Below are 23,423 nucleotides of genomic sequence, written 5' to 3'. Positions count from 1 at the left end.
AGGCGGGAACCAGCGCTGGGAGCGGCTGTGGCTGAGGGTTTATTACTTTATCTCCCGGAGTGACCGACATCCATGCCCTCCTCCAGCTAAGCGCTTACCCCCCCCCCGTCCTGGACCACTGTCCTGCAACCCGCAGCACCTGCCAAAAGCTCTGGAAATACTCAAAACTAGCCTCAAAAATCACTGTTACATTTCACTGCAACTAATAAACTGGCACCTACAATTTACTGGTTTTAAGAGGGAGGAGGTGGTGCATACAATCAAAACAGCCTCTCATATTATCCAGATATTCCTAAGCAGTAAAACAAGACATTCAGGCCTTTTCCAAAGGTATTTATTGCATATAGCATTTATTTATTTTTTTCTAATGGAAAAGTTTCCCTTAAATAGTAACAGCTAGCACATTCAGAAATGTGTGTCCCACATTACTCCATGACACCTTGGAACACAGAAAACAGAAGTATTAAGAAGTATCACGAGGTAGAGGAAGAGTAATTTTATATTAAATGGGCAAAGGAAAACAGTCACATTTGTGAAGAATACTAATAGGCCATTTAAGCCAGTTACATCCCCTATGATTCACAACCTGGTTTTGCCATGACTATTGCAGCTTCATTTTGTTGAACACTGCACATTTCCTGTATCACAAATATTAAAGTTTACTGATAGACAAGGTCTTAATTCTATCTACCCACAGAGCACCCTACTACCCGGGATTTTCTTTTAAATAAAAAGGTTTTGTTCACATCACTAAGAAACACTGCTGAACTGCAGAGCCACTGGGAAAATAAGCATCTGTCTGCCATAAATATTTTTTGTAATTACTAACCTGGAATTTAATGTAATAAATATTAACTAGCAGCTAAGCAAGCTAGAGTAAAAAGAATGGTAAGATAAGGACTTGACTTTCTGAAAACACTCCAGTAGCTTCTCCTCAGATTTTTTTCAATATTGAAAAAAAAAAAATCACTAAGTTTAAATCCAAGTAATCTGGGCAATCCAATTTGCAAAACTGAAAAAATATCTAGTTGAGCAAAGAATAGCTTTAATTTCACTGATTTCAGTTATGCTTAAAAGGGAATGATGAAAAAACTTCACAAATGCCCTTTTTCCCATTAGCTCAACACAGAGAACAGGATGTAATAATGGAAACAATTTAGTTCAACTTACAACTCTGAAGTTAGGAAAGCTGAGAAATGTGTCTTTCAGAATATTAATATTGAAATATTCCTTACATTTCAGAGTGCTACTCTGACTAAAACCAGGTATCCTTAAACAGTATAATTAAAGCATTTATTTCAAATATCGCTGAAACCAGTCAGTGAAACAAATCCTCTAGAGAATGACCTGCACCCACAAGGACTGAGTAAGAATTTTCACTGAAAGCTTTTTAAGACCTCTGTGGTTACAAAGTAATCCCTCTGCCCTCTGTTCCTCGTATGAGATTTTTTCTGAGACTGGAATGACCTGAGGAATCAAAGTCACCTCCAAAGACAAAAGCTTTTGCTAAGAGATGCATTCAAGCCATCCTTCACAGAATAAATACTGTGTAAACCCACAGGATACTCAGACAAAAATTCAACACTGGAAGAAACACTTTTCACCAATAAACATTTTTCTCTCCAGTGGGGTTAGTTGAGAAAGTGCCTGTTCACAATGCAGTTCCACTACTTGCTGTGAAGTACAGACATTTCAGTAGATGACATCAGTGAAGCTGAGGTATGACCAGGCACCACTGCCACCCTCTCCTCCCTGTAACACACTTGAAGGTAATTTGATAAAATATTCCATTACTACCAACATGTAATCTAACCTTGAAGTCTGATACAAACTGACTGTTGAAAGGTTTTAAGCTGCCATTAGAGCATTTAACTGTGTGATGCAAACTTGCTGAAACATGTTAACAAATACAGGCTATATACTAATTGTGTGCAACTGAGAGCAGAACTACTGTTTCTCAGCACAAAGTTTCTCACAGCAAGAAGTACTACTCCTTACTTGTTCACTGAAAATAAAGGGGGGGAAATATGCATTGTTATAAACAAGGTTACATACTATTCTACGCAGTTCTAAGCTTTTGGGAACAAAAAATTCTCCATTTTAACTTCTCAGAACCTCAAAATACTTCAGCTGCTTCGGCACTAAATCCTTTTTACATTCCTCTCCATTACTTTCCAACAGAACGTGACTTTTGCAAACTACAAAGAATGTCAGGACTATTCAAGCAATCTCGAGTCTACTCACATCAGTTTTTAATGACACTTTCTCCAAAATACCTTTTCCACTTCTGAACACTTACCCTGTTGTAGAAAACAATTTATAAAACATCACATCCACACACAGAGAGGCCACTGGCCCAAACGTCTCTATTTCAGTTGCACACAGTAATAACAAAAGATAATTAACAACTTATAACACATATATAAATAAACTAATGAGTCCTCCAAATTAAAGATAAATTAGTGAGTCACGGCATTATCTTTTCTTTACAAGGCTCAAGCTGTATTCTAGCAACCTAAGTTTTACTTTTAGAAAGAAGTGCAATTGAAAGGTGAATTCCCTACAACACTGTATCTTACTACAAAGTGATACAGGTTTTGAAATAGCTTTAATAAAAGGATGACATTTCAAATTTCCACATCCTTAAATAATAAAATATATTAAGTTATTTTATAGATTTTTTAAAAGTTAGGTTTGACAAAAAGTTACCCGTTTGTGTTCTGGATAACTTTGGGACCTTTTCTCTTTATGTAAACATCCACCTCACCATTAAAGGATGAGCTGCAAAAGGTCAGAGGGGAGTAATTCTTCAGTACACCTGCCTCTCAAGCTGCCTGTCTTCAGGGACAGAAGAACCGTTGTGCTGCAATTAATTCACAAGAACTTATACTAGAAAGATAAACCATTAGGTAAGCACATAAACATTTCCCAGAGAACAGTACTACTGCAGCATCAAACTGTAGAATTACTCAGCCACCAGGAATGACAACAGTAACAATCCCATCATGTGGTCACACAGTCTATACAGACTGGCTGCTCCACACTGCACTATACACATAGGAAACAACAGGACATAAAGAACTATAATCCTTCTGCTAAGAATATGATTTTACTGAGAATTTTTTTTAATTAGGAAAAATTTGAAATGAGATTATCAGAATGCTTAGTATCTAGCTTAGGACCCACACAGAATCACTAAATACCAGGAAGGTTTACAGGTTTGCATGTTCATACACACTGCACTGTCAAAGTATCACAAGGAGACAGGCTGGAAGTGTCCAGTTTGCTGACTGAACTCTACATTCATCTGGATCAACACCAAAATTGAAGCAGCAGATAAGACAGCCCCAAAGGAACTGTACACATTTGTGTTCTGCCTTCCAAGCAAGATCTAAATCTGATTAAATGGGTGCAAGGCAACTTGAAATCAGCACTGCCTGTTGAACAGAGAACATCCTGTGGATTCTCTTTGAACCTGTGATACTGAAGCTACTAGAACAAAAATACCTAGACCTTGAGATGAAAGTCCCTGAATTGCAGACTTAAAACTCCCAGAAACAAGGGCAATTTGCATGAATATGCTCTCAGAGCCTATTCATGTCATTAGAAACAGCAGGTGAACTGGTATTAAGTCTTGACCATGTAACTCAACTGCTATTTATCACTGTCAGCTAGTGAGTTGGTTGAACACAACCCTTTATTCTTTTTTAAATAAGAGAACTGTATAACACTAACTTTTTATATAATTGAGAAGTGATATTTTTGGCATTGAGACAAAACTGAGCACAGCAGAAACCAGGAGTGAAGACTCAATATCTGCTACAATACTATAGTGCTCAATTCCTGAACTTATTTGCACAAACCTGTCCTTACAGGGAAATAGCAAAGATCATCTATCAAAAGATGTTACAGACTTCTACAGCATATCAACCAGTGCATTACTGTTGCCCTCAAACATATGAACACTAGTTTTGTGACCAAGAACACGTCTTACAGACACAAGTTTACTACAGCTGAGGGAAAAAAAAAAAAACAACAAATCTTTAAGTCACTTTTTTTGTTAAATTAAATTAGTGCTGGTATCATGTGCCAAACTAAAGGCTTTAGAAATGGACATTTCATCTAGAATGACAAAGGTAGCATAAGACTCCCCATACCTCTGCAAACAATTGATATTTTGGGTAAATTATCTATGTAACTCCCAAGCTTTACTGAGTATGACCAGAGCTCCTACTGGTGACAACTGATATTCATCCAGGAAGAACTGCAATGAACTGATTTCCTACTGGTGGCTGAGATCACCATGATTTACAGAAGCAGAAAGTAAATCCAAAACTTAAAATAAGAAAGGTCTGATATCCTACTAGTCACTCAAATAGTTCACCTTCTGTTGTGGCTTAGGCTTCCATCCTTGGGCCAACAGCCTGGATTTTACAGAACTGCAGTCCTGCATTCTGAACAATGGACTAAATGACACCAAAGCTCAAGGTCAACCCAGTAAGGTAAATGAGTACTGCTTGTATTAGGTATGTGAACACAAATAAGGATCTCCACACTTCTGAAAGGCTACATTGTGTGATTGTTAATATTCAAACAAATTAAGGTTTCTGTGACAACAAAGAAATGCACTTGACCATTTACAGCAAAACAGATTTATACAATAACCTGTAACTTATGGCCTTGTCTACCTGCAAATGAATTCCTACATTCAGCAGGCACACACAATATATTGCTCAGTCATAAAAATATATATTATCTCTTTCCTTTAACATTTAGGTATATAAATATTTTACTGAAGAACATGCATCATTTAGATAAACAATTGCAAGAACATTCTCTGGCAACATAGGGTTCTTTGACATTTAGCAGTATAAAATGATTACATAAACATAGCTATTAAAGTCAAGACAAACCAATACAGCAGTAAGCAGTCCACTGAGTGCTAGTCCAAAGAAATTAAGCACCTTTTGCAACTGGCTATATAAAATATACACACACAGAGAATGCATTGTAAATGGAGCAAAATCAGCATCGTTCCATCTGCATATTCTTCAGTCTTGTTTGGACTGCAAACTTACTGTTCACTTTTCTGCTCTTGTTTTCCATTCAGCTCTTGGTCAACTCTAGTTAGCAAAGAGAGCAGTAAAATTAGAAATACATTAAAAACAGTGTAGTTTGATAGCTCATTTATCAAGCAAAAATTTTTAATCTTAACAGGAAAAAGTTTTAGTAAATAAATATTAAGATTTCTATTGAATGCAGTCCCAACAATGTTTTTTTTTTAAATAAATAAATCTCTCTTCCTACCTCCCCCTAGAAATTAATTAAAATGTTTAAGATATCGCTTAAATAACCAAAGGAAGCATTTGAAAAGAGCAATGAAGCCTGACTACAGAAGAAAAAAAAAGCAGACTCTGTGCTTTTATTAATGAATGCAAGCAGGAATAGAAGTTCACAGGTAACACAAAAATACAGTTGAACACTACCCCTTTGATGAATTCATACACTGTAGAATAAGCACAGAATTACCTTCAATGTTACAGTAAATAAGCCAAGAAATAACAGCACTAGTTGAATCAACAAAAGTTAAGTGGCTCCTTAACTGCAAAATCATTCCTATTAAGTTCTAAGACTCCTGTAATTACCCAGGAAAAATTCATCATCTTGCTGCTGAAACTGTTTGTGGAGTTTGGGGTTTTTGTTGTTGTTTTGGTTTGTTTTTTCCTACCTTGAGACCAGCAAATGTTGCTTTGCAGAAACAAGTGCATGGTTGACAGTGCTACACAAGACATACTTTTCCTCTTTACATTAAGAAAAATCTAGAGGCTTAACCATCTCTTCTAGAAAATAAGTTGTGCATGGAGGTAAATTACTTTTAAAACCAAAGCAGTTCTAAGGAGAGAGAGGCAAAGGTCATGTTGATCTAACAACCTACCTGTCCAGTCTCAAACTATATCCAGCCAGTTTTTCAAAATGATACAACAATGACAGCTCTTCTAAGCCATGACCCCTTAAGAAGGGGAGGCAAGTTCTGGGCTTTTTATGGCTGTTAAGAACTGAACCTAGTACGTAAGGATCCAATAGGTCAGGAGCAGTGTTGTCCAGAAGCAGCAGTCCTAGTGGAATACCCCTTCATCTGCATAGTATGCAGCTGCAATTCATGCCTCTCCTCCCTGTATCCTCTTAGGAAAGCACCTTTTGACATGACTTACAAGACTAATCACAGAAAATGTAAGAAAATATGGTAGGCTAATGCAAACAAGCCACACATAAATATACAGCAGACAATATAAATCCGTAAGTGTATTTTATTCTAAAGTGACTCAAACACATAGCCAAAAAAATCCTAGTGCTATCCTCAACAAAATTAGTAACTAAGCCTCAATATATCCCCTTTCTCCCTGTTATAAATTATGCCTAGAACTGCCTTCAACCTGATTAAAGTCTCAGTATCAACTAGTGCTTGTGATCTCTCCTAAACACACAAGTTTCACTTAGGAACACACTACTTTTACAGAAGTGGTATCAACAGGGACACTAAAATGTGCTTGTTGTACTGGAGATTTTTAAAAGGTTTTTACACTACAGTTTGAATGTCACAGGTTTGTACACTGAATATAATGGGCCTTGCAATAGAATTGGGCCAAATTAAGCAATCTGGGGAAAAAAAATAAAAATGGAGCAGAATAGTATGTATGTACTGAATATGTATTGAAAGGGTTTATTTCATTTGACAGGCTGAGTACTTCAGGTTACACACTGCAAGATTATCACTCGACTGGAATAATTCCTGGAGAATATTCAACACTTGTCTCTAGTTTTACCTGTTAGCTTTCAGAAATAATTTAAATTCCATTTATTTTAATCTCTCTGTGTTCCTCTCTATGTTCAATACCCACTTCAGACAATAAGCTTGCCTCAGTAGTTATGCACATACAAAAAGATTAATTTAAAAAAAGCAGTTAGTAGCAAAACTTTTAAGAACATTTGTTAGTGATAGTGAAAAAATAATATATCCATTAAAAAATTCAATCAGCTGCTGGAATAGCTTGAAAAGTTAGCAGGAGACTGAAAATTAACAAAATGAAAATCCAATGTTTATTAGCAAGGAACACAGGCACTGCAAATACAAACAGCACTAAAAATACTAACTGATATTGCATTTCTGCCAAGTTAATAACTAAACAGGTAGTGAACACCAAAATTACAAAACACGAGATTCAATATTAGAACTTCTAGAGTTGCATCACTGCTGATGCTTAGCTGAAGCTTAGCACCTAAAACCTGCTCTTCCTTCAGATATCACTTTTTAGAAACAGTGACACTTGATTTAATCAATTTATACAAAAGCACTACTTTTGCCTTTTGAAGATTCAGTTGAAAATCCATGTATCCCCTTAAAAGTGAGCATCTCATGTAGAAGAGTAATAGAGACTATTCACAAATAACTGTTTCAACATTCACGCTGAGTTCTTTTAGATTATACACTGTTTGCAGGCAGTACAGTTACTTTGATGCATAAAACCTTGGTCACTAGTGCCTGTTTATATTTACAAATGCTTATTCCTTTATGCAAGCCAATCAACTCCAAGTTAGTTGCAGTGCAAATTGTCTTATCTAGATGCAACCCTAATCAAAATATGAATATACCTTTTCTGTTTCTTTCTAAACTTTTCTTCTTCATACCTTGGTGAGGAAAAGTTTGATTTCATTAAATGTAACATATAAAGGCCAAATTCAACACAAGCTGCAAACTGATATCTGTGTCAATATAGTTTGTAGAAACAACATTTTGAAACTGATATAATTAAGGAAAAATACTGTATCTCCAACATTTATAAGTATTAAATAAGAAGCATTAAGATCTAGTTACTAAGACAACATGAATTCAATGCAACTTCTTTTACAGTATTAATATCCATTGCTAAAATTTAAAATCTGTATTCGTAAACAGTTTGAAGCCAGATATAATAATCCACAGAAGTCAGAATTAATAAACCAACCAACTTTAGCCTTTGTTGAATAGTTCAAGGCTCATTGATACAGAAAGGAGCGATTCAAGACTTGGAATGATGGTCTGAATATTCATAACACATCCTTCAAAAGCCCCAGTAAAAAAATAGGAAGACAGGACAAAGCTGCTTCAGCCTTGCCATATCTTTCCTCCCTGCCCCACAAAAAAAATGCATTTTCTCTATTTTATAAAAAGTTAAATTGTGCAGCTGATACCAGCTGAATGTTTACTGCAATAACCAGCCTGGGGCAGAGGGATTTGTGGACTTGTCCAACATGGATGTGCCCTTCTGTCTGCACAATGAGACCATGCCATCTCTCCACAGGGAGTTCCCAGTTTGAGGTCACTTACTGTGAGGGGTACTCTATCAGTTTTGTATGTTACACCCTCTAATAGGCTGATCAATTTATCAGACTTATTTGTATTTTCATCTGGCTTTTTAAAAACTAAAGTTCATGGTTTCTACTCTATGACTGCACCCACAAATGCTACTGACAAAAGTACCATTATCACATTTGAGAACAGAGCTGTGCTGATGTTAAAATGGCTATTTACAGCTGAAGGGAAGGAAGAGGAGAAAACCAAGAACACTGACGCTGCCTGCACCTCTTCACCAGAGTAGTTTTAGAACTGTTATGGGCAGGAATTCAGCATTTTCCCCCCACAAATCTTTAAATGAAATCCCAACCCAAGTCACATTTCATCACTTGTTCCATATTTTAGCATCAATACTGAAGATATTTATGATAACTTCAGTATCAACATGCCCAGAATTTCTCACTCACCAGCCAGTTCAGTGTATTAAGGGACAGAAGAGCTGGAATGAGGCCTTGCCTCTAGAAGACTAATTCACACACCATACCTTGGTAATTATATACTGCAACATCTGTGAAAATCCCTATACATTCACATTTTGACTATCCATATTACTGCATACCAGACTGCAGTAAGCAATGTGGTCAGATATGGATGCTCCTCCTGGAGATGACAATGATCTGAGTTAAATTAATTTTTAATAAATGCAAATTATTACAGTCAAACCACTACCTGAATACAATATATATTGGTTCTAAAACATGATCAGCATAGAACATGTTTGAATAAGAAAACGTACTGTTTTATGCATTCAGGGATGCCAACGTATTCCATGGGGATGAGCTCAGCTAGTTCTGCCAGGGTAAAGACATACCTAATTTTTTGGCTGAATTTTGAGCTGTGGAAGAACAAATGCAGGGCACAGTTACACATCAAACATTTTTCAGTAGGTCAATATTAAAACAGTTTCTGAATTTAAAGTCAACAGTTGTTAGGACTTCATTTTTTAAAAAAACAAATGGTTTCCAGAATATTACCTAATAAAAGGTTTTGTGATGGCCAGAAGTGTCCTGATGAACCAAGAAGGATGAACAATGATTAATGACTTCAGATTTTTCCTTAACCTGAAGAATTCAAACAGTGGACATAATTACTAGAACAAAAAGGCAGCATGACAGCAAGGGCTTTTTAATATATAAAAGGTATGGTGTTGCAAGCACAACTGTCACATAAATCTAGTATTCAGACATGCCTTTACTTTATTAGCAATTAACATCTGCCAGAAGAAAAAAATACCACACAACTGTACAGTCACAATTTACAGTTTTAGTTTGACAATAACAACCAGGAAATAACAATCCAGAGGGAAGTTTCTTTCAATCTTTTTACGCAACTAATGATGAAGTGGCTCACAAAGGACCACCCCCTATTACTTTATCATATTTACACATGAAGTTTTAAGGATATTCCATATGGTAACAGTAATCTAACACTATTATTTTCATTTTAAAAATGCCAACAACAAAACACCCAGCCATGCCTGTAGCATTATTCCACATTGTCAAGCCTAGGAAGAAGTTTTCAATGCACCAGGTAATGTGCCTAATTAAATCTTAACAAATGGGTACCAGGCACCACATTAAGCAGCAGCTTTTCCTAAATATGTCTATCGTTGAGCATGTGAACATTTTAAGAAAACACTGCAGAGCTTCTTACCTTCTATCTATCTGCTGGTAACATTTCCTAAGCCAGCCTAAACTTGGCATTTTTCTCCGTGTGGTTGCACCATTCAGGTAAACTATCATATAGTTCTCTGCTACTAACAGCTCTAAAGTGCCAATTACATACCTGCAGAGAAAAGCAAAGAAAATATCAAGTGACAATCTGTGAATATGAAAGTAATCCCTAGTAGTGCTCTAATATATTTAAAAGTTAGAAAATTGGCAACTGCCTTGAGCAACACCTAATGATTTTTTTTTCCTTCCCCTGGAGCAGATGTAGTTGTTTGTCTTTGCTACCTTTCCCTCACCTGAAATATAAAAAGCTTCATTACAAAGAGAGAAGTAATTGCCCTTAGATTCAAATGCTAAGCTTCACAATGTGAAATTTAAGACAGTATTCAGAGGCAGATGATGACTTACTTAAATAGATTGTCCATTAGGTATCTGTAGTTAGGCTGGCTGCTTTCAGGCATAAAGCAAACAGCAAACACAACAATTGCATTTAACCCATCACCATAATAACCTAAAAAGAAAGAAAAACAGGAGTAGTCACAAAGGTGATTATACCTTGACTACATTCACACAAAGTCAAGCACGTGTAGTAAGCTTTTTCATTATTTATCTTGAAGAGATTTACAAACATCTATTCTATATGGCTAGATTAATACAATTACAGAAAACATCATGAGGGGTTTTTTTTCCAGGTTTTCTACTTCTAAATAATTAGCTGAAGTTGATGTAAAAAACAACATCTCCATATAGAATCTCAGTATATTTGTTAACATTTTTTAAAGTGAACTTCAAACCTAAGCTCCACAGACTGTTGAGAGTCAAGAAATGGATTTATGCCTTAGCAGATCTACAGTTAATACCTTCAAAACTCTTAAAACAAAAACATATACTGGTAGCTCTGACACTGTAGAACAGATAAGTACATCTTATTACATATGTGCATATTAGTGGCTTCATCTGAATGTGTATATGTTTTGGAACTTTAATAGGGAAAAAGTATTAAATCAACCATATGTCTTAATACTGCAACAAATGAATCATCTGAGTCTTTATGCCAAAAGCAATTCTTTTGCCACCCCAACTCAGCTTACAGAAGTAGTTTCTCAACAGTTCACCTCAGCACATCATTAATCCTTACCACCATGACTGATAACTTTTTTATATGGTTCAATTGCCTTCATATCCACCCTATGGTCCTGTTCTCCAATCCTAAACATTCGCCAACGCCGACCATCATCCTTCTCCTCTGCTGCAGCGTACTCAGTAAGTGATCCTTTCCTAATTACATCAGTAGTTTTTGGTTTTGGAAGATCATCTGCCAAAGTTAAAACATGTTTGAGATGCTTTATGAATACTAGGTATAGTGACAATCATTTACAGCACAGGTTAACCACTTTGCTATCTGCATCTTTATTAATATTTTTAGCCAGTCAGACATATCAACTGACTTAGTTCCTTCAGTCGTTACAAAACAGGATCTCATGGATGTCATATTTTACCAAAATACTGTGTCAGCAGTTATCCCACTGACCAATTTTCTATGTTAAAGTACATGACAAATTTCCATTCATTCAGAGCCTATTTAATTGTAGGCTTTCAGAACAAAGATCTTGATGAATCTCACCAAAACAGACAAAGTGGTTAACTCCAATGATAATTGCACAGGTTGCTTGATCACAGATTTACATAGAAGCATGATTTAGAACATTGACAGTACCTTGCAAGCAGACATGCAGGCAAATCTACTAGAAATTAAATCTAATTCACATGTGCAATCAATAAACATGAAATTTATGCTGACAGCAATCTGTAAAACAATTTGCTCCAATTAAATTATGATTCTTAACTTTGTTGCACAGACCTTACCCAAAGCGAGAAAAACCTACTGCAAGTTAGTTGTCTGCTCCCAAGACAAAGCTGTTAATTGAAACTATCCTTCCAGGAAAATGAAGGCAGCAGCATTAAAGGAAGAAAAGACAGAAACCCTTTTCAGCCACTTTTAAAAACGAGGCACAAACATTGGGAACATTTCCTTTGTATCACTGCAAAACTAACGCTAAATACCAATTTTTCTTCACTAAAATGATGGAAATCTTTGCACAGGTAAACCCAGTCTCCATTTATGAAAACTTCACCTGCAATGTCTTTAGCCATTTAAAAAACCCACCTTATTCTAAAGGGTGTTTCCTTCTCCATTTATAAGCTATCTTGGAATGAAGAACAGGTAGTGTTTCATTCTTAACAATTAAAATCGAGCTTCCTGTTTACTCAAGAATGAAAATTATTTCCAGAATAAATAAAAAAAATAACTGGTTTTACATGCTTACGTATTAGAGACATCCTTAAGCCATGAAGTCTACAAAACTTAATGACTCCCAACTGTTTGACCAACACAACAGTTCTTGGTTTACACAAAAGGGCATTAAAACATAATTAAACTGCAGGTTTAAAACTTCTGCTTTAATTCCTACACAGAGTTGTTTTACCTCAAGTAAAATTTGTTAGAATCTCCCGGTTTTGCCTATAAGATGAAGCATCTATTCATTTATTTAAATTAAGATAATTGGAAGTTTGCTATAGCTACAGCTAAGTTCCTACCAAGTCATTTCAGATTTCCTTGATACAAAACAGGCTTTCTACCACTTCCAATCAATCCAGAAACATGAAAACTCCAAGGCTACTGATCTTTTCCCATTCTCAGCACAGTAACATACATGACCAGTGTTACTCAGTATTTTTTAAAATATCATTCAGTCCTCCCTAAATACAAAAGCTTGCTATTCATCAACTTGGACTAGCTCATCTATAATCGACATCACTTCATATGGTTCACCTCCATTTGAAACTGATCTATAACACATGTAAAATACCTTTAATTTTTTTTTCCCTATGTTGATTCTTAACACACCGTAACAGAAGAGGATTTTCCATAGCTTGGGAGTCTTGCAGGTGTTTAATGACAGTCACCTAAGTTTGTTTGCAGTTACAGTGATTATTCAGTCGACTGTTCAATAATCAGTCAAGGTCTGATTTGTTCTTTAAAAATTCGTATTTCCAACTCCTAATCTAATCACCTCCTTTATATTTTTCCTCTTGTAACACTGAGTCGTAGTTATTCCCACCTTTAAAACTGTTAACCTGCACATAAGAAGACAACAATATTTAAGGGCATCAGACAACAGAAACAAAATACTTACCTTCCCATTCAAACTCGTTGCTGTTCTCTGAAGGAGTATCTAAATCATCCAAGTCAATCTCTCCACTCTCATCCAAGTCGTCAGACATAATAGATTCCTCACTGTGATCCAAAGTTAAGCTGATATCTGGAGCCATTAGTTTCTTCTTCACTTTGGTTCCATTAGCCTCTATTTAAAAAAGCAAATTGTTTATTTTCAAAGCTAAAGCAAGTTTAGATACGCATACTAACAAAACAAAGAGCACAGTGCTTCCTCAGAGTGCATTGAAGAGTTAATGCCTATCATTTAAATTCTCACCTGTGAAATAAGAATTAAACACAGGGTGAAAAGAACAGAACTTGGAGGTCAAAGTTCTCAAGTCCTCAAGACTGTAAGTTACATACACACTATGAGCACAGTCATAGATGACCATACTCCACACACCAGAAAAACTCGAAGTGCTGCCACCACCTGAGCAACTATTGCCCATGCAAAACTACAGCAAACTGTGCCATGAGTTGTTCTACATATTTTACTACATAAATTCTGCAAACAATGCAATCTTCATGTCCCTAGCCCTTGTTTTTGTTGGGTATCAGTAACATGATGACCATCTTTGCTGAAATAAAAAAATAATATGCAAGCAGCAAAAAAAGAAGGCTGACAGACAACAGACAAGAAACTCTTAGCTGAATACCTGGCATGCTTTGAGACACAAGACAAATACTCGTATGATTTTGAAAACAAGGAATTAAATTACTCATCCTGCACTGGAAATGTCACAACTAAAGCAGACAGGCAAGAAAAAAAAAAAAAATGTAAAAATGTTAAAAACCCCTCATCTGTGTTATTTCCCTGTGACCATTCAGGCAGGCCAGGCAGGCCTGAAAGGCCGCAAAGGCCTGAAATTTGGAGCAGAACTAAGGCAGGCCCCTAGGCACAGAAGCCAGATAATGAACCAAGATTAAGACCAGTCAGGAAGTGAGTGCAGCATTTAATTTTTGTCCAGAAATTTCATTTCTAGACATGATGTTTATAGCATCCTTCCCATACAGAAATGTCATTTACAACGCTGCTTCCTCAAGCCTGACTAAAGAAAAAAACAACAAAAGAAAAACAAAACACACACAACCAAAAGAAACCACCACCAAAAAAATCTCCCCAGAACATCCTAAAACAAAAAGAGCTTTAAAACAGCCATCTAAATAGGAAGCAGTCAGCTTGACTGGAGTGGAATGTTCTTACCAGCTTCACTCTCTGTTCCAGCTGCAGCCAATATGTCTGACTCAACAGGATCATCCTCTGGCAGGGGCCTGGTGCACAAAGTAGAAAATACTGTTATAAAACTTTAATTTTCTTTTTTAAATAGCCAGCTAAAAGCCAACTATTTAGTCTTATGCACTGCTAAAACACGCCCTGTGGGACAGTACTGAATTATATTTACTTAGAGCTGAAGTTCAAGGTTTCAACAGACAAAGCACCAAAGTAGCAGAACACTCCTTTACATCATTCAAGCGACCATATGTTGATGTGGCAAATCCCAAAGCACTGGCTGCTACTGGTGTGTGCCATCCTTAAGAAGTTTCTCATATTCTCCCTTGAGTAGTTTCATCATGTTATTACAGAATGCCTCTGAAGTCAGCTGGTTTAGTGTCCCTGTAGGCCCAGCATCACTAGCAGCCTTTATTGTTAGAAGTTTTGCTCAGAAGTGTTGCTTAATGAAATATTTGAGCCTTCAGACTGGCAACACTAATATGCAAACATGCAAATGTAGTTGCAAGATGACCACAGAAAACAACCTGTAGTACTAAAGCTCAGTACTAACTTTAGTAACATTAGACAGTTCAGCAGTGGCATTACTTTGTTACTTAACTTACACACAAACACAGAGTGATCCCTTTTCAGACCATAAACATGCCACAGAACCTTTTCAAGATGACTATCTTAATAGAAATCAGCTCCAGATGGAAGTCTGAGCTCACCACAAAAATAATGCAGTAGCTTATTCTGGATGCTATGCATTTGATTTAAATTATTAAAAAAAAAAAAAAAGTAAAACCTTGGGAAATCTTCATCTTGCCATTCCTCCTTAAACTCAACACCTTCCATTCTCCAGCCAACTTGAAGTGCTAATAGAGACTCCTGATCACCCAGAACCTCTTGTCTTCAGAGCAGTGGGCTAAAGAGGAGCTGCAGGAACACAAGATACTAGTTCAATACTGTTGTAATCCCCACACTTGCAACACATCCTTTAATTTATCACCAAGTTGAGGCACTTATGCAAAAACAACCAAAATAAACCAACCACAAAACAAACACACAGAAAACATTTACTGTTTGTTTCCTTTTTTTCCCCATACAAAATTGTTTATGGAATGTTTGATAATACAATCATTTAGGGTAGAAGGGATTTCATGTAGTCCAATGCCCTGCTTAAGCAGGAGCAGCACTTCAGATAACAAACAAGGCCCTGAGCAACAAGATTATCCTGTAGGATTAACACCAGTTCACTCCAAACGACATGAAACCTGACAGCTCTCTAGATTCTATAGGAGATACTGAATAAGTATATATATTGAGGGGAAAAAACAATCAGATGGTCAGATCTGAAATATAACCCAGTTCTTAAAAAACAAACACTTTAAAGATAACTGCTTCAGAAAGTTTTCAGAGAACTCACCCTGTGATGTGCAAGTCAAGCTGTGTTTTTTCAGGCTCACCCATCACCAGCAACAAGGAATCCCCAATAATGGAACATAATAAACCATTCTGCTGACAGACAAGTCCAAGCCAGCTGAGACTCCTGGCTGCCTTGGCTCTAGATTGGCAGGAACAGGCAAACTTATCAATGAACGTATTAGAAAAATCAACACTAAACAAAATAGGAAACTGAGTTCTATTTTTAAATGGAAGAAAGAGTCAACACAGAACACCAGTAAGACTGGTGGACACAAAGTTTCAATGCAATCATACTGCTAATTAGGCCAGAGAGACAATTTATTTTTTACATGCCTAAAAAAATTAGTCACACTTACTGCACTGTAGGATCACCTTTCACAACAAATCTCAGTTTCTCTTCTGACCCGATTAAAACCACAGACTGATTTTAAAGCATCCTGCAATGCTTAAAGCCAACTATACAAACTGACTGACAGTTTAAAAAAGACTGTTTTTTTGTAAAAATGCAGTACCACAGACAAATTAAACACTAATGACCAAAACTTAAAACTTTTTTTACTGACATGTCCCTGCTTTCCTCACCCAGGAAACTGAAATGAAATTTCTAGAAGGTAGCAACCTATTTCCTCTGAAGGATCAGACTCTCCTTGTTTGAATTGTTCAGCTCCTGCACCTCTCAGCTGCTGACAGAATGTGCCTGTGTGCACAATCTCCAGGAAAGTGCCCCCAGCAATTGTCCTCCCAGCTCTCCCTCTTTATATTTGCCCTTTTTGACTAATATGCTCTATGAGGTAGTTTCTTGCTGCATGAATCATATGACTTTGCTCATGTAACACATCGTCTCTTTCATTAACTTGTTGATACTCTCAGAATGCAGCTTCTCCTGGCACTAACTTGCTGAGTGTTTGCAACAGTTCATTTTAAATATTTTCTTGGCAATAAGATCATATTTTCATCAATAGTAACAGTGAGTACGTACACAGCTCGTTAGGGATTTGTTTCAGGACACTGAGATGAAGCAGGAGAAGTTTCACAAGGTCCCCTACACAGTCAAGAGAATACAGTGGTTAAAGCCAGTATGGAACAGACCATCTGATGCAAATATGCAGTTCATTGTAAACAAACAAACACTAAACTTCAAATAAAACCTAAAATTATTACTTTATTCTTCAGGAACAGATGAAGAAATGAAGGAAGCATGGCAAAAAAAATAATCACCACACAAAGTAATCCCATCCCCGTGCTGGTGGCTCTAAGGTGCCACTCTTGAGCTTGCCTGCACTGCCCTCACAAGTCAGTTTAAACAGGTCAGCTTGACGTAGGGCTTTGAGCCAAGGCTTCCAACAGTCTCCTCACCACACTTCTGAAGATTGCCAACCGTCAAATAACATTTAGCAATTTCAGCTGTACAGCATTTCAGTGTAGAGCACTGAGATTCCTTCAGAAGTAAACATGAACTCATCAGACAACAGTCAAATGGGACTTAAAAGATTTTGAAATACCTAAATCTGCATGCAAACGAACCACAAACAAACAACTGCGACTTATCGGATCACGTTAGTAGCTGCAAAGGAGAAGGAAATCAATGAAGTAATTCTTAACTTCTGCGACACGGCTCTACACTGTGCGGCTGCCAAACCGACATGGGAATAAAGGCGGCCACGTAAAACCAAGGGGGATCAAAAAAAAAGCCTCTGCGAGTGAAGAAAACCCCCCAACCTCATGAGTAAAGACAAGGCCGAAACCTTCATTGCTCCCGTGTGACTGCTCTGCCAGGGCCGGGAAGGGAGTTCCACGCTTGACCCTTAGGGCTGGCAGCAATTCCCTCCCGCGGGGCCGGGAGCCGCGCAGGGCCGGGCAGGGCCCCGGGGAGCCGCGCAGGGCCGGGCAGGGCCCCGGGGAGCCGCGCAGGGCCCCGGGGAGCCGCGCAGGCCGGGCCAGGCGCAGGCAGCCCCGGCCGGGCGAAGCGGCAGCGCAGGCCCAGCCCGCTCCGCGCCCCGCGGGGCAGCAACCGCCCCGCAGCGGCTCCCGCAGCCGAGCGCTGCCCCGGCACGGCCCCCGGCGCTGTTCCCGGAGCCCCGCCGCCCCCCCGCGCACCGCGGGGCTACCAGGCCCCGGCCCCGCCCTCCGCCCGCACAGCCCGGCCGGGCCACAGCTCCCAGCTACCGCCCCCTCCGCGGCCGTACCGGGCAGGACGCGGGCGGCCCGGGGGAACGGGCGGGGGGACCGGGCCGGGCCTCGCCCGCTGCGCCGCGCGCTCCGCTCACCCGGAAGCGCATCCGCCGCCGCGCTCACGTGACAGCCGCGCCTGCCGAGCCGGGCGGGGCTTGGAGCGATCCCGCGCATGCGCAGAACGCATGCGCCGCGGCCGCCCCGCGCGCGAGAACGGGGCGGGAAGGGGGAGCGCGCGCCCAGGGCTGGAGCGTTGTCCCCTCGCGCGCGCGGGCGGGGCGGGCCCGCCCTCAGGCCGCGCCCCTGAGGCGCGGGGGAGCGGGAGCCCCGGGGGCGGCACCGGCACCGGCAGCGGCACCGGCAGCTCCTCCCCCGCCGCCCGGGGCAGCCGCGGGTCGCACGGGAGCGTCATCAGGCCGGGGGCCGAGTCCCGGGCCGCGGTAAACAGGACACGGAAGGGAAAGCAGGAAGCCTGCTCACCCAGCTCTGGGGGCTGACGCGGGGCGCTCGGGATGAGCCTGAGAGACAGGAGCGGGACCTTCTCCCTGAGGAAAAAGAGGGCCCCCCGTACCGGTGTTACATCCTGGGGAGGCCGCGGTAGCGGAATTACCGAGAAAAAAACCTGCATCTCCACATCACGTGCAACCACGGGTGCGTGCACAGGGCACCCAGGGCCTGCAGGGCCTCGCGGCGCAGCGCGGTGGTCACTGCGTGTGCACGGCGGAAGCACAGGGAGTTAAATCAGTCTCGTTTCCATCTTTATCCCATACCTAAGGATGGTAGTGGCAGTCAGCGCTGCTAGGAAGAAGGGGTCGAGCTGGAAGGAAGGCTTTGGCTAAGGGTTAGAGCTGAGCACCAGCACACGGATGCAGTCCACAGACAGCTGCTCACTCCATCGCAGCTCATCACTCGCAGCTGATCTGTTGCCCAAAGGTGAAGGATGCAACAATAAGCAGCAATGTTTGTTTTACTGTATGGTGCTGGAGGAACTTGGAATAAATGTGACAGATGTGGAGATAAAGTGTGGAAATAATTAAAAAGATATAAAAGGGGACACAAAACAGAGGAAACCATGAGAAAGAAAAATAGCACTAAAGAAGAACAGAAAGCACAGCCACTCCCAGCCATCAAACATTAAATCTACAAGTAACAGGGGAAAAATATTAAGGTAAATTAATCAAAGCATTATAAATGTATTTACAAAGAATTAGTATCGTGCATAGCAAACAGCCTGAGGCCTGAAGGCATTACTGTAATGTAAGTTTACCAGATAAACAGTTGGAATTTTTCCAGAATGAGCAGGGTCTAACGATTAAGTGTGTCTGGGATCCCTAGGGGGCACGTTGCATTAGAGGAAAGAGCAGTTTCCTTTTATGGGCTGCTCAGTAAACATGGATCAAAACGTATCTATGAGTTTGATGCCTGAACACCACTTACCAGCAAACTTAAGTTAACAAAGTGTCTGAATACAGAGTTTTAATCCCTAATGTTCTATTTGGTTTAGATAAAGCAGAAAGTAAGATAAAATTATGCTCTAGAGAGTACTTTTATTACCCAATAGATAATCTTTCAACTGAGCAGTGTTAAGTAAAGGGCCACCCTGACTTACTGAGCCAAAAGGTTAAAAACTTCCCGGCAAATTAATGGTTTAGGAAAAATTAAGCCTCGAATTACTTTAATGCTTTCCTAAATGTGTTTCCATTGTTGATAAACTCGAAACTGTCTTAAAAATGCACATACGACATCTGCAGGAAACCAAACACCAAACTCCTGTCACAATGGTCAGCGAAGTTGTGCGATTTCCCATCTCTTACACGGGGTGGCACAATACAGCTGGAAATCTGTCCGGTGTTCAAATGCAGCCTAGAAAACAAGCAAACAAGAGGTCAGAGCCAACTGCCAGGGAATGTTGAATAATTCTATCTTTAAACATCAGACAATTGCAAATATAAGCAGTTTCTCACATGAAAGCTTTACCAAAGAAAGAAGCTTGAAGGAAGAATTCTGTTACATGAATTTTGTCCTGTGCATGGGAAAAAAAATCAAGCATTACACAATTTTGGGTCTGACATAATTAACAATCTAAATAGAAAATAGTCATCAAATGCAACAGAATTTTAAAAACCCTTCCTTTGTGTATGGTCTTTTCCCATTTTACTTATTTGAAAAACATTTTCCAGTAATCTAAAAAACAACCCAATAACTAGATCAAAAATGCCCCTGTTCCAAGTTTTCCAAGCAACAGCTCAGAAATGTTGGCATTTTGAAACATTCATTTGAAAGTCTGTCTCTGTAGGGTTGGATGTAGAGACTGCTGTTGTATATAATTCCTCCTTGCTATTTCCTCTATACATAAAGAACACTGGTCTTTTTCCAACTTTATTTTGCCCTTTTTTTCATGATGAGGGCTTTGGGCTGTAGTTCACCTCTGCTTTTGTAGTCCATGCACCTAACTTAACTCCTGCTTTAGACACCTGTGATACCAAATGGCAAGAGCAACACGACAGAGTAGCAGCTTTCTGATATGTGGACAGGAAGTAGTGTGTAATATTTTGCCTCACTTCTGATACTCCCGTCAGGTACATCATCACCTCTTTAAAGCCATTCTATTGTAATCAGTTGGCATGCTGCTGTAGCTGGCTGAATTTCACAGCTGCATCTCTTTGCACCTCATGGGGTAAATTATTGATCGAAAAGTGACCCTCACCACAGTCTTTCTATGTCCCTGTGTACTTTCTCCCAAACCTCCTTGACTTACTTCAGATAAAACCCATGGTGCTGTAGTGGACTAGTTCTCTTTAGCAGACTTGCACTTCACATCTAGGACTCCTCCCTGATGTTTTGCCTTTTTCTGTATCTGAACACAAACCTCTGCTGAAAAGAAGTCAAGGTCTAAGTCAGGTCTAAGTGCAGGTCTTGTGTTTGGAATTCAGCTAGTGAAGTACAAAGATACAAAGAATGTGTGTCTTTCATAACTCTCAAACCAACCCCAGACCTACTTACAAAAGAAAATCTATTCTTCCTCTGCATGTATGGTTTTCATTTTTGTGAATGTTTGTCCTATCAGCACCAGAGTTTGTTGGGTACAAACAGCCATACCAGTGTAAGAGCAAGCAAGAGCCAGCTTCCTAGCCACGAGAGCCTTTATGTCTCCATTTATACATTGTGGGGGGGCATATAATGATTGTCTTATTTACAGATGTTCTTCATTAGTATTTAAATAGGATTTCTGTATCTGCAAGTGAAAGGTACTAAAGACATTGTTATTAATACCATATTTGCTAACTACTGTGCCCTCCAGAAAAATATATATTAATCCTAAATTTCACTTTGATCGAAAACTACAGGACCTATTTACTGTGGGAATAGTGTAGAAAAATAAAAGCAACAGAAGATCTCTTGCATATGCCTCTTCCAGACAAAATACCATTAGATAATTTCAGTGCATCAGCAGCTTTGCAGACAAACGTGTGGCTGTGTACTGCTAACTCAAATTCCTTACTTTGTACTAGGAAGTCTGCATATCTCAAATAAAGGAGACAGTTAGACATGGGTACAGATAACTTCTGTTTTCTGAGATTATTTTCTGCATAGGTACTTTTGACACGGTAAAATTAATATCTTACTGTGCTTCATAAAAAATGTCTGATCTTTGCCATTTGCAGTATCAGCTGAATGTCTACCGTAATGCTGAGATGATAATATAATTATTATATTGTGGTCTGACTCTGATATCAAGGGTAGATGTATCACACTAGGAAAATATGCATAATCAAAAAATCTGTGATTTTCTTAATATGAAACTGGATTTTTTTTGCAGTTCTGTGGGTTCTGATGGTCAGGCTGTTATTCATACTTGCATGCAGTATGAATTCAGTGATACTTGGTTTAGCACAGTTCTTACTGTATCTGAAAAAAACATGATGTACCCTGTTACATGGACAGAAGATATCTTTGCTGGTTGAGCTTGAGGGGAAAACTGGGTACAATTATATATTCTTTTAATTATTCATGACTTGGGTCTGAAGTGAATGTGTATACGTTTTTCCCTTATTCACTTTATAAAATTCAAAACTAAGCCCAGAAGCAGTTTTATTCTTGGCAGCATGACAAGTTTCCTTTCCTCAACAAACCAGTCAAAGGAATTGTTCCTCAGAGAGTTTGTCATCCTCACGTATCCCAGAGAGGCAGGAGGGGAGCTAGCATTCATTACAGCCCCCATCAGACATATGTGTGTGCACTCACTCCCTCCCTCTCTCTCTTTCTCCCTCTCTACTGTGACAACAAGCCCATCTCAGAGGACTGTGTTTTATCTAGCATGTGGTTTCATTTGTGTAGCTGATGTGCAGTTCATTAATCTAGAAAGCATTGCCCAATCCTGGTAAGGAAAACATATCCATCCATATCCTGCTTATTCCACCTCCTATCCCCGATGCAACACAGTTTAGAGAGAGGGAATTTGCTCTGCTTTGCAGAACAACCAGAGCAAAAGCAGCTCAGGAGCCAAAGCTGATGTAAACATACATTAGGAAATTGTTTTGATCTGGCCTGTCAGGCTTCTGGCAATGCACCGTGCTTCCTTGGGAGACATGCAAATTTATGGGACTCAACTTGACATGATTAAGGCAATGCATACGGAAGAGGTAATTGCCCTTTGGCAAGAGAATGATGTCAAGAACCAATGATTCTTTACGTTCTTGGCAGTGCAGGTAGGATCACGAAATTAGGAGCCACTTGCAGATTCATTATAATTTAGGACTTGGATATTTTTTTAAATATGTTTTTCCAGCTTTTATGGTTGTGTTACTATTAGTTGTTTGTCTTGCAGGGGAACCCAAGGACAACAGACAATTTGTAGTCTTCACATACTGAATCTTTATCTGCTGATAATTATCATAGTTTATGATAGCTTTTTGAGTCTGGAGACAACAACAACAAAAAAGAGAAGTTACAATAATGCCACAGGGAGGCATCAACTTCTGCTATTCAGTCACAGCAGTGGGGTTCTTCACTTTGAAATTTAATTATCAGAGTCACTGACACTCCTTGTTGACAGGCATGTGCTCAGAACTCATCCACATGCCTGAGTGGAGTCAGATTCATCTTGTGCCAGGGTTAATGAGAAATTACTGAAAACTACCTGGGAATTTGGGGGTAAGAACAGCTGAACTTAAGGTGAAAGACTCCATATCCTATTATTACTCCCCTGAGTCACCCTAGCAAATAGCTAACTGTAATATCTTAATTAACTATGTATTAGAATCAACCTTATTCTCCCTTGCAAGCTGTACACATTGCTAATTACATTAGGTAAGCACACAGGAGCACATAGGA

At 39.2% G+C, this 23,423-nt stretch overlaps 1 protein-coding gene and 1 long non-coding RNA gene across 7 annotated transcripts in view; one reads left to right on the top strand and one right to left on the bottom strand.

The window, feature by feature from the left end:
• Positions 1–316: 316 nt before the first annotated feature.
• BNIP2 (BCL2 interacting protein 2) lies at positions 317–18,239 on the bottom strand. 5 transcript variants are annotated; one of them, XM_051628350.1, is made up of 13 exons: positions 18,185–18,239; positions 16,897–16,959; positions 15,919–16,056; positions 15,298–15,428; positions 14,484–14,551; positions 13,260–13,427; positions 11,201–11,377; positions 10,471–10,573; positions 10,046–10,177; positions 9,367–9,453; positions 9,129–9,227; positions 7,651–7,686; positions 317–5,123 (listed from the first exon to the last, which is right to left on the bottom strand). In XM_051628350.1, the coding sequence occupies exons 4-13, from the start codon at positions 15,345–15,347 to the stop codon at positions 5,075–5,077; spliced, it is 969 nt and encodes a 322-aa protein (XP_051484310.1). In that variant the 5' UTR covers positions 15,348–15,428; positions 15,919–16,056; positions 16,897–16,959; positions 18,185–18,239; the 3' UTR covers positions 317–5,074. The 5 variants fall into 5 exon arrangements, with proteins under 5 accessions (XP_051484310.1, XP_051484308.1, XP_051484311.1 ...); XM_051628348.1 differs by having other exon boundaries at positions 18,104–18,187; XM_051628351.1 differs by lacking the exon at positions 18,185–18,239 and adding an exon at positions 17,663–17,817.
• A 165-nt stretch (positions 18,240–18,404) lies between these two features.
• Positions 18,405–23,423, top strand: part of LOC127388636 (uncharacterized) — a 69,837-nt gene continuing 64,818 nt past the window's right edge. Inside the window, exons 1-2 of one of the 2 annotated variants that reach the window (XR_007890421.1) lie at positions 18,405–18,740; positions 18,865–19,257. This is a non-coding gene — a long non-coding RNA (uncharacterized LOC127388636). Of the gene's footprint in view, positions 19,258–23,423 lie in introns of both variants that reach the window. The other variant, XR_007890420.1, reaches the window with a different exon arrangement.

The sequence above is a fragment of the Apus apus genome, chromosome 10, assembly GCF_020740795.1.
Source record: "Apus apus isolate bApuApu2 chromosome 10, bApuApu2.pri.cur, whole genome shotgun sequence".
NCBI classification, from domain to species: Eukaryota; Metazoa; Chordata; class Aves; order Apodiformes; family Apodidae; genus Apus; species Apus apus.
Note: the sequence above shows the minus strand (reverse complement) of the source record. Positions and strands in the feature narration are given on the sequence as shown.

Bases quoted from the DNA above. Each gene is read 5' to 3' on its own strand.
- BNIP2 (XM_051628350.1), bottom strand. From the start codon at position 15,347: ATGGAAGGTGTTGAGTTTAAGGAGGAATGGCAAGATGAAGATTTCCCA. The intron at 14,552-15,297 runs GTTTTACTTTTT...TTTGTGCACCAG, and splicing joins CAAGATGAAGATTTCCCAAG to GCCCCTGCCAGAGGATGATC. The intron at 13,428-14,483 runs GTAAGAACATTC...TTTTTTAAATAG, and splicing joins TGGAACAGAGAGTGAAGCTG to AGGCTAATGGAACCAAAGTG.